Consider the following 12,425-nt stretch of genomic DNA (forward strand, 5'->3'; position numbering starts at 1 on the left):
TCAAGGACAAATGGATCAAAGCATCATAAACAAACCCGCGGATAGCATGTAATTTCTGTTTCTAATACCGGTTGCTTGATTCTTTTTTTACCATCTGCTTCTAATTCTGTATATATTTTTTTTTAAAAAAAATCCTTTAATGTTTTATTCAAGAAAAAAAGGCAAAAAAAAAGTCTGCATCTACGTAAGTTCTCAAAAAACAAAGCCAGTGTTTCTTTTCAATCCTTCAGGTGTATTTTGACTTTATTTGGGTGGATTTCAGGTTGAGTCTGTTAGAAGAATCATCTAGTGACCCAACTCAACAGAAGATGATGGTTGTACGGATGGAGACACATTTGTAAGCTGAACCGCTTTCAATGTGAGTTTTACAACTAAATTTCAACGTTCTAATCAACTATTTTAAGGAGCTTTCTTAACTTTTAAGTATGCAAGCCTCTGTCCCAGACAACAGCACCAAGCCCTGTGCCAGCAATTGAACCATCTCCCCCAAAGTCTCTGAGCGAGAAAATTAGTGAAGAAAGAACTAAAAGGTAAAGAATAATATTCGGGTATATTTGGTTATTATTTAGGTGTATATTTTCCTTATTTGGGTGTATATCTTCAGAATTGATCTGTAACTATTTTTTATAATTTGATTCGTTTTTTCTAATCCTGCAACACTCGACAACCCCAGAAACTTGATGAAAGCACACCCACGGTGCCACCAACTCCATCTAAAGTGTAAGTTCAGCACAATATAACTCTATTTCGATATCATTCGTCTATTCTTATTCTTATAGTATCTTATATATCAACACACAGTAATCCAGCCCCTGAAGCCACTGCTGCTGCACTAATGATGATGGCCCGCACAGCATCATACGTACCTAAAGAACTTCCAATGTCATCATTCAACCTTGACTTCACTGATTCAAGTCAAGAAGAAATACTGAGCCAAGAGAGGGAACCAGGATCTCAAAAAGGAAAAAGTCCTTAAACACCAAAACTAATCGAACAATTAGAGGAGCTGGTGGAAAAATTGCAAACAGTGGGATAAAGACAGCATTGGATTTTCAGAGGGTAAAAGTTCCCCGATGGAATAGCAGTTTGCCGGAAAAATTTTTGAAACTCATGCAAAGTGCAAGGAAATGTTGGGGAACATGAAAGAAAAGTGCTACCTGTGGGCCACACGTGTAAAGACATACGGAGATGAAACCACTAATGAGTATGAACCGGTGTGCACCTTGAATGCCCAAGCACCATTGATATTGTCAAAAGTCCACTTTGCATCTCTAAAAGTTGCTACATATATCGAAGCTGAGGTAATATTAGAATAAGATTAATGATTTTATCATGAAATATGACTGCAATGTTGATTGATGTAAATTGATTTGAGTTTTTTTTTCTAGATTGTCAATGCTATTTGTCTGATACTGAACAGACAAAATATTAAAAGATTTGAAAAAGAAATTTACTGTCTCCCCCCTAATATTGTGGTAAGGTGTACTGTAATAAAATTTGGGTGTATTTGTGTAATCTTTTGGGTGTATTAAATATTTCTTTTATTGTTACACAAATGCTGCAGAACATGACCATTGAAAATCATCCAAGTGGGGAGTTCTTACAGCCTAAATCTAAAGAGCCATTTATGGTCGAAGACTATCCAATGTTTATACCCTTTTTGGACCTCAAAAAATTATCATCACATCCATATGTAAGTTTTTGTTTCTAAAACTTCTTATCACAATTCTTTGGTTATGTGCCAATTAAACTAAAACACTGTTCAATGTGGACATGTTTCAGATTTTTGCACCTGTTTGCTATTTAGAGCATTGGTGGATATTGGTGGCTGATGTAAGAAAGAAAAAATTTTATATACTTGACACATATCAGAAGACGGTCCCTCTGAAGCCAGAATGAAGCTAAATAAATTCGTTGTAAGTTGTTTCTGTGTTTTGTGTTTTAATATTTGGGTGTATTTCTGTTCAAAATAAGGTGTAGTTTGTGATCCTTTGAGTGTATTCATTTATTAGATTTATTCATTCTTATATTTTGCTCTTTTTTTTTGTTTTTAGGGGTATGTGATTTCTAGAATGAGGGTATATGCCGAGGGGGCACCTCTCAGGAAAAAAGATCGTGAAATTGAACCACTATACATTGACATCTCAGGCCAAAAAACACAGTATAAATCTTTCACTTTGAAAATTGTGTTTTCTCTAACTGTCCTGTATTAAATTACTAGTTTATTTTTTGTTTTTCAGCTATAATTGTACTGTTTATATAATGAAATGGCTTGAAATAATCCAGCCCGAAAATATTAAAAAGGAGAAGTGTGAATGGGACAATTGGACTCAGGTAATTATGTCTAAAACAATATAACTCTATTACTTTACTAATTAACAGAGTTGATTAAAAAGAATATTCTTTTAAACTGTAGGCGGAGGTGGATCACTTTAGAATAGAATTTGCTTCCCGAATTCTATTTCACTGTTGTTGAGTCCATATTGTCAAATAGATTCATATGATATTGAAAGTGATTAATTTCAGTGTTATGTAGTCTTGGAATAGTTTTGAACACTTTTTGTAAATTTTGTGAATATTTAATCCAGTTTTATTATAAATTTTTTTGGCATAAATAAACTGTCTGTGTTGTATTCAAAAGCTGTAAATTACAGGTTCAAAAAAAATGAAGGAAAACAACACCAAACCAGCTAATACGCCCAATTACTTTAATAATACACCCAAATATAACTCGTATACACCCAACTATAAACCCTAAACCCTAAACCCTAAACCTTAAACCCTAAACCCCTAAACCCTAAAACCTAAACCCCTAAACCCTAAATCCTAGACCCTAAACCATAAACCTCAAACCCTAAACCCTAAAACTGTAAATCTTAAACCCCTAAACCCCTAAATCTTAAACCCTAGACCCTAGACCCTTAAACCCTAAACTCTAAACTCTAAACCCTAAACCCTAAACCCTTAACCCCTAAATCCTAAACCCTAAACCCTTAACCCCTAAATCCTAAACTCCTAAACCCTAAACCCTAAATCCTAAACAAAACACTAATTTCTAACATAAACAGCAGCATCTAAAAAATATAAAACAATTAAAATCTCAAACACAAGAGAATGCAGAAATACACCAAAAAAACTGATCATTACACCAATATCTTGTAATTATAACCCAAAAACCTATCCCCTACTGCTGGATTCCTAAACTGATAATTCATAACATGTCCGTGATATTGGCTGGAATTTGGTTGCACAACTGATGCAGCATCAAAATGGTTTAACTCGAAATAATAAACTCACATATTAGCAAAACTATTAACAAATAAATTAAACTCAATTACCACCTATTTAAAGAACATCATTTTTACCTCACTTAGAGTTTTCATTTTCTTTTTCTTTGAGGCATTTGCAATCTGTTTGTCTAACTTTGAACCTAGCCTATTTTTTAGACGTCCTCTTGTTTGAACCCTTGGAGGGCTTTGAAGCTCGTTAATGGATTCTAAGTTGGCATCTTCGTGAGATAACGAATATGTCCCCTTCCTTTTGGCTTTCAGTTCTTCTATCTCAACCATGACGTTATCGTAGGCATGGTGTAGAATAGCAGTCATCTCATCGTATTCTGATATAAATTCACATATATTTTGCAAACAAAACACCAATTCGTCAAACCTCTTGCTTCTTAGCTCCAACAGTGGCTTGTTGTGGCTGCTCTTGATGTGTGTGTATCACCTCTTTACCTTCTTGCTCCATCGTTCCAATATATATCTCGATGACACTTGGATTACTCGTTCAAAGCTTAACACGCTTAGGGCGTGACGGCACAATATCCCTTTTGACTCGAATAATAAGCACTGGCATTTTACTTGGGCTGCTACTGAGTCGTAAGTAATCACAAACTTGTTGAATGTTGAGCTGGAAACTTGTTCTCCAACTTCGTATACCGAATAGCCTAAAGCGGAGTTCATTAATCTTGTGATGCAATTTACCTTCTCTCTCTCTTTGCTCCTTGCTTCCGAGGCAATTATCATTTTGTTTGACGAATTGAATAAGTGAGCTATTCTGGGTAATGAACTTGTTAAAAAATGAATTCATGCTCTCGCTCCTTTGTGTGCTTCTCATCCTGGTCCAGAAGTGGTAATCCAGATAAATTGGAATCCATATATGACGGTCTTCATAAAGCTTTGCACAATACACCCAAATCAGACTATAATACACCCAAAAACATTAATTTTATACCTCTGCTGCAGATTTTAAACATCGTTATCTGAAAGCCATTTGTTGTCCACAAGGCCATACTTAAGCAGAAAATCATTCCTATTTCTATCAAATGATTCTTTGGTATGAGAGTTCCAAACAACATGGCTCATTTCTTGTTCGATTTATATGTGTCCCTTGTATCCGTTTAATTTGCTTGGAATCTTCTTCATGATGTGCCAAATATACCAACGGTAAACTGTTGTGGGCATACAAGCCTCGATAGCCCTTTGCATCGATGCACATTGATCGGTGAGAATCCTTTTTTGAGCCTTTCCTCCCATGCAACGAAGCTAATATTGAAATAACTATTTGAATGATTGAATATCTCCGTTTTTCATCAAAGCGCATCCAAGAAGTGTTGACTGACCGTGGTGATTCACCCCGACAAAAGAACCACAAACCAGATTATACCTGAAACAGATTATGACAAAACAGAATTAAAATAATTAAATACACCCAAATAATAAGCTTATACACCCAAAAACATCCAATATACACCTCTGCAGTAGTTTCATAAAACAACTTTAATTCAGCATGATAAACCATAATAGCATATTACCTGTTTGTATTGCAGGTGGTGTCGAATGAAATAACATCTCCGAAATACTCAAAGACAGCTCTGCTCCTTGCGTCGGCCCAAAAAGCAAGCTTAATCGACTGATCGTCCTCTAGTTCGAGCTCAAAAAAGAAATTCTGATTCTTCTCTTTCATTCTTAATAAGTATTTTCCGAATTCTTTTGCATCGTCTTGTTCCGAAATATTCCGCACTTCTCTCGTGATGTAATTCCTCACGTCTTTTTCAATAAAATTTAACTCACTGTGACCTCGGGCTACTGCAATAAATGATTGGTAAGTTTTGCTTGGTCTGATACCGGCTTTCTCGTTATGCTCTATTGTACGACGCACGGACATGCTTAGTTCCCTATGCTGTTTGAGCATATCTGCTTGATTTGGACAGCAGGAATGTGAATGATTTAACACGACCTTGAAATAATCTAAACACCAACGTCTTTCAATATGTGTATATAAATTCTTCCAGGACAATTTAAACCAGCACTGGGATTTGTCTTCTCGGTCGGAGATATTTTTTATTTCCATTTTCCTCCCTGCTACATGTAATCAATTGATTCTTAATTTCGTTTTCCTTCTTATTCATACTCCGAACTCTTGTAGAAAAACCAGCAGCCTTCGGATAATCCTTACAGAATTTTGCAGCATCTTCAAGGGTGTTAAAAGTCATTCCAACCTTGGGATCAAACTGCTCATCAACAACACAGAGGGGCTGTAAAATACACCAAAAAATACCACCATATTAAAAACAAGCATATACTATAGAATAGAAATAACAATCATAAAAAAATAACAAAAACCAGACTCATGAATCATCATTAAACAGAAACTAAAACAATTCAAGTAAAAGAATAAGACAATTCATCCTCTGTCAGATGAAAGGTCATAAACTGTAAATATACCCAAACTTTTCTAAAATACATCTAAATATTCCTGAACTACACCGGAACATTAACAATTCAACTAAAAGAATATGAAAAGTCATAAACTGTAAATACACCGAAACTTTCCTAAAATACACCCAAATATTCCTGATCTACACCCGAATGTCTTATATAAAATGCACAAAATTCATCAGAAACTAGTATATTAGATTCAATTCAAACAAGGAACAATTAACAGCAAATTTACAGTACATTAGATTCAATATTCACGCATTATTCAATTACACAATCATAAACTACTAAGTAGATCAAATTCAGATTCAATAATTAACTAAAACTAAATCAAACCTCAGGAACTTCATTGGATTCAAATTCAAAATCCACTTCGCTCTGGTTTAGCTGACAATTTGAAGTTGAATCATCTATTATCTTCAAAAGGATTTCAAACCTTGATTTCAGAGACAATGAAAATTGAGAAAAATGAAGAAAGAAAACAAAGAGAAAAATGCACGTAAATGACAAGGAGAAGGCAGAGAGACAGGCACATAAACGACAAAGGAGAAGGCAAGAAATCGAAGAAAAAAGACAAGAAATTCGAAAAAGAAAACGAAATCCTTTCAAAAAAGGAAGTTATATATTTGCGCGTTGATTGATTTGAAAATCTGTTAATGAGGCACGTGAAACTTACATGCCATAAGAGGCGCGTTTGACTGTAATGACTTGTAAGACTTGTAACTCAATTTGACTTGTAAGCCGAGATTTTCTAAAAATTTATATATAAGGAACCATGAATATCTAATTGAAGATCTATGATTAAATATTATTCTTTCAAAGGAATTAGTTTCCCTTCAAATTACAAAGGTATGATTATTTACAGAGATTATATACAACATTGTACATTACACTAACTTCTGAAATTTCTGAGCTTAAATAAAGGGAATCATTGCCAGAAAGAGGTCAATGAGAGACCTAAATTTGGAACCCCACGCAACACAATACTCCAAAATGTCGAGTTTCCTTTCCAACCTAATTAAGATAACAAAAACTATAATGAGATAGACATGGAAGAAACTAACTTTTGTCGAATGTGAGACATGATGCTAAAGATTATCATAGTATTAATATACAAGAGAAGAAATTCACGGATCAATATCTACAATAGTAGTACATATTCACTAAGAATGCAAAGCAGTGGATCATTCAGTTACATGATGATGATAGAATAAGTGAACAGAGTATACAAAGTGCCCTCAGATACCATGGGTTCCAAAGGCAGTGTGCACATCCCTGTCTCCCCTCTCCACCATTTCTACCCGCTGCCAATTACCGTGACAGCAAGAAAATAATAATAATAACAACAATGATTAGAGGTATAGTGATAAAGGGAATGCATAAGAGAAGAAGTTGATGATGAAGAAGAAGAACAAGTACAAGGTCTAGAGGAACATCATCAGTAATGGCAGCACAAGGGAAAGGAACGGTTAATTATGGCAGTGGGAGGAAAGGCAGAAGGAATGGAAAAGGCTGGCATCGTATTCAAAGTTCCAGCTTCAATAATTTTCATCCCAGGGCATATCGAAATACAACATGAACTATACAGATGCCATGACAAAGCACATTCATCAGAAAAGCAACAGTTAATTTGTTAAGCCAACAAAAAAGAAATGGGAAAAATAAAGTCAGCATAAATGGGAGCATGATACTGACATTAAGAACTAATAGCATATGATTTGATCCAGAGTTTACCAAAGGAGGGAGTTCAAGAACCAATCTACTCTGAATCAGCACCTGCAATGCGAAGAAACCTATATTATTCAAAAAGAGCAAGATAATAATATCCATGCAATGGGTTCCAAAGGTTGAATTAATATTAACATTGTGAGGGCAACTCCAAAACCAAAAGTAAAACAACAATGATGTGATAAGAGTAAAGAAAAATACAAACCACAATATTGCACAAGTTTCTCTTCAACTTCTGTAATGAAAATTTAAGACCAGGAAAGTGCCTTTGATTTAAACCCTCAGTAAGCATATTTTTTAAAAAAAAAACTAGACCTCAGATCTCATAGCTAAATAAAACTCATCCATGGCTTTTGTAACAGGCTTCAATCTCATCCTTCAATGTCCCATTTAGCCATTTACCCACCGAGGCATACACAAAGAGATTAATTGATTGATGGATATGATTATGATTATGATAATGGTAGTGGTGACGATAGTGATGCCGTGATGGTAATGGAGGTGATGTATGTCCAGTCATGAACAATATCCATAGAGTCGTTCATTAGTAAACATGTTCTATCATTTGGCAGAATTATTATAATGTGTGAAAAAGGGGAAAAGAAAAATTTTGCAGTTAACTATGCATGTGTATAAAATGCAAACTAAAACAATCAAAATCTATGATTCAGAAGGAAAATAAAAAACTTCATCAATGTAGACATTATCCTATGCAAGTAGTAAACTAAATACAAAGGAAAACTTCTGAAGTATTGTAGTTGTTATATTAGTAGAGCAGGATAGGGCAGAACTGAATTGAAGCTAGAACATCACCCTAAAGGCCTAAACCCTACAACATCACAGCATACAGAAATGTAAGTTCACATAGCACTGCGTGAAGTAGCAGTAGCACTTATAATACCAAGAAAATGAAAAAAACAGTAACTAAAGAAGATGACATCAATAAAAATCAAAGATAGCCACCAAAAAGGAAGCAAACTTATGTAATCACTTAACCAGAAAAACTAACAGAAAAATAGAGCCCTCAGATCTCATATAGCTAGCTAGAAATCAGCTAAAGCTTATGCCACTAGCTTTATTCACAGACTTCTTGCACCATCCGGAAGAAATAAAATAAATAAATAAATAAATAATTATGAGAGATCGCAGTTCACAGAGTTATCGAGTGAGAAAGAGAGAGAGATTGGTGCAGCTACAAGTATGAACAAAACCTATTAGCCAGGAGATTGTATGTCCATCATTGGGCAGAATTAAAAAAAAAATAAACAAATAAATAAAAGAAGGGGGGTACTAATTTGGAACAATTTCTCATATTTCATTTCTTTAAAATTTGAAGTTGCAGATCAAAGCATGTGGCAAATAAAATTATATCCAAATGCTCTTAAAATTTTGCAATTTTTTTTTAAATAAAAGGGTACTTTCTTCCTCTAAATAAAGCCAATCCAAACCCTCACTATTAATTATGCAGTCAATTAATAAAAGTAACTCAGAGCTCAGTGCAGCGCATCATCATTCATAAATTAAGTCACTAATTTTCCCTTAGAAACATGACCGAAAACTCCTATATAAACAATCAAATCTAACCAACTAGCTCAAATAGCAGGCAAACTGAAGGTAAAAGTGTAAAACATAGGAGTGCCCTCAAATCTTATAGCTTAGAACTAATCATAGACAGTTCCATAGCTAGTGGTGTTCATCAAAAGCCTTCCAAAGGATCAGAATCATAATCATCATCATTGCCAAATATATGTTTGTGTATGTATATATGCATGCATGTGAGTATGAGAGAGAGAGAGAGAGAGAGAGAGAGAGAGAGAGAGAGAGAGAGATATGGTAGAAGGCAAGTGATGAACTTAACACCACAACAAAACTGCTCAATACATTTTGAATTGTGCATCATTGGGCAATCACCATTGACCATTATCCAAAGAAAACAACAAAGAACATGGGAAGATAAGGTTTTCTTTTTTAATTCAACGGCAACTATGAAGAGAAATGATGCAAGCATCTTATATTAGAGTTATGTAGGTTTTAACTGGACTATGCGCTCAGTTTCTCTTCTAATATATAGAAAGTACAGCTTACACATGCCGTTGAATCATCAGCAATAAGACAAAAGTAAACACAACCCAGCCAAACCAAAATTTAATTCAGAAAACCAGTTCCAAAAGTCAAAATGCCAATTTAAGGCACATATCAAACCAAAAAAAAAAAGGTTCAATCCATATGTGCAACCTTCTGTATGTATGCATATGTAGCAGGGAGGGAAGTGTTGATATCAAATTTATAATGTGCAAACTAGATTATCACACACACACCATCTCAGAATTTCATGAAGTATCATCATCAAACAGAACTTTATAAAACCGTTTCCTTTCCTCTGGGTCAAACAAACCTCCCGGCTTATTGTCTCCATCCTCATCATCATCTGAGTCAGCATTTTCACTTCTTCTCCTCTTACACTTTACTTCATCTACTCTAGCCAAAGGAACACCTTTCTTCCTCCTCTTCTCCATATTTATGAGGCGCCGCCTCTGATTGTACTCATGAAGCCCTTCCTGCATCAGTTCCCCAAATTTCTCCTTCACAACAACCAGAGGATCCTTTTCAACAAGTTCAGACCCAACATAGGCCTCCCTAAGAAGAACTGTGTAAATCTGATACTTGTTAGAAACATAGAAAATCCCAGGGTGCTTGAGCAACAACACATTCAACCTATCAGGCAAAGCAAACTCCCTCCTAAAATGACCCAACTTCACTATTAAGGCTTTCTTCCAAAGAGTCAAAGACAACACCTCATGTACCAATCCCACATTCATCTTCTCCATCTCTTTCTACCCTTCCACCAATTCCCTGTGGTCCATGTAAGGCAAAAAGTAAGGAATCAAATCGAATTCACGAAATCTCTCCCATGATTTCACCCAACTGAAAGGCAAAGAACATGAGAACGTTGGCCTTGTATTGCCGTTCCTCCTGGCCGCAATCTCCACTGTGGATACAGCAAATTCAGGGTCCTAGTGAACCAATTCAATCTCCATAGAGCTCCTCCTCCCGCCCTCATTAACAACACGGAACAAATTTGGGTACTTTGCAACAATCCTAATCACGTAATCATCGGGAAATCCTAAATTCCTTTTCAGCTCGTTGATTTTCAGAACATTAATCCTCTTGTTGACGCTCATCATAAGTAATTTTGCTAACCTGCAAATGAAAGCATTTTCTTGAGACTCTCTAACAGATTCCTCCTCTTCGACGAGGCTCATCATGTGCTTGGAGAGGTGACAGCGGTGTTCATTGCCAGTGAAAGTAACGTCGAAGCAGGAAAGGTACTTGTGGAGCCAGTTGAGGGCTTTGCCTTTGAGGTCAAGGGTTTTGAACTTCTTCTGAAGGGATGCAATGGGGATCTCTTGGTTTGGATAGCGGAGGATGATGTTCTTGATATGGTTGTTGACAATCCAACGACGGTTGCGGGAGAGCGCGGATTCGAGGACTGGATCCTTCTTCATGGACCACAGGGAAAAGGTTCGGTGGAGAAGAGAAAGACATTGTAGTTTTTGTAAAGACGGAATCACAGGACCACGACGATGAATTAGTCTTGTGAGCATGTGATTTTGTCTATTAAGATGAGAAAAAATGTGACAAATGGTTCAATGTTGCAATAGGGTTCATTGTGGTCCAGAATCAATTCCAATTAGGCAGTTCACAATCACATTGTAGCAACGAAGCCTATTAACAATTAACAATCAATTAGAGACAATTAACAATGGTAATTTTAGGGCCCTCCTAATTAAAATTGAAAATAAGGTGCATCCCTATTATTTATATTAGCAAAATCATAATATCATAAGCACAAAATAAAACTAAATAACTAAATACCAATAACATTTGGGATAAGTACTGTTTTGGTCTCTAAGGTTGAGCATAAAAATCGAAACCGTTCTTCGTCTAATTTTCGATTTAGAGTCGTCCTTAACGTTTTTTTCGTATTAAAATTGTCCTTTTTATTTTTTTGGACAAAAATACCTTTACCACTACCAACATAATTACTTCCTCCACCACCACTACCACCAACACCAACACCACCGCCACAACTTCCACCAACACCACCACCACCGCCACAACCTCCACCAACACCACCACCAGCACCACCAACACCACCACCAACGCCGCCGCCGTCCCCCTCCCCCTTTCCCCTTCCCCCCACACCCCACCCCCACCCGTGTCCCCTCCCCCTCCTGTCTTCCCTTGCCAGCACCCCCACCCCGCGTCACCCCCCTCCCCGTCTTCCCTTCCCAGCACCCCCACCCCCACCTCGCGTCACCTCCCCCTCCCTGTTTTCCCTTCCCCCACACCCCATCCCGCGTCCCCCACCCCCTCCCCGTCTCCCCTTCCCCCCACCCCTCACCTCCACCTCCACCTCCACCTCCACCAGAGAAGTAGAAACAGAAAGCAGAAAATCAACAAATCCAACACAAATTTAACACAAGCAGAAACAGAAAGTAACAAATTAACAAATCCAACACAAAGCCAAATCAATAAATTCAAGCACAAAGAAGCAGATGCAGAAGGTGAATGGCGGCGGCGGCTGGGTGGTTCCTTTCCCCCACCCCCAACGCGGTGGCAGGAGCATGCATGAACGGCGACGTCTTCCTCTGGTCGTGGTTCCGGCGGCGGCTCGTGGGCAAACCGGCGATGGTGGCGGCGGCGATTCCTTTCCCCCCACCCCCAACGCGTTTCCTTTCTCCCCCACCCCCAACGCGTTTCCTTTGCCCCCTCCCCCAAAACGTGTTTTTTTTTATTTTTTTAATTTTATTTTTTATTAAAAATAACTATTTTAATACCAAAAAAACGTTAATGATGATTTTAATTCGAAAATTACAAGAGGGACGATATCGATTCTGGACCAAAACTTTAGGGACCAAAACCATACTTACCCCATAACATTTTCTTTCCAATTCAAAATTAGCAAACCAACGC

General features: G+C 36.9%; 1 protein-coding gene across 1 annotated transcript; it reads right to left on the reverse strand.

The window, feature by feature from the left end:
- Positions 1-9,742: 9,742 nt before the first annotated feature.
- On the reverse strand, positions 9,743-11,025 carry LOC112779077 (protein WHAT'S THIS FACTOR 1 homolog, chloroplastic-like). The gene has a single exon (XM_072227297.1). The coding sequence runs from the start codon at positions 10,274-10,276 to the stop codon at positions 9,779-9,781; it is 498 nt and encodes a 165-aa protein (XP_072083398.1). The 5' UTR covers positions 10,277-11,025; the 3' UTR covers positions 9,743-9,778.
- Between the last annotated feature and the right edge of the window lie 1,400 nt (positions 11,026-12,425).

Source organism: Arachis hypogaea, chromosome 19 (assembly GCF_003086295.3).
Source record: "Arachis hypogaea cultivar Tifrunner chromosome 19, arahy.Tifrunner.gnm2.J5K5, whole genome shotgun sequence".
Lineage (NCBI taxonomy): Eukaryota > Viridiplantae > Streptophyta > Magnoliopsida > Fabales > Fabaceae > Arachis > Arachis hypogaea.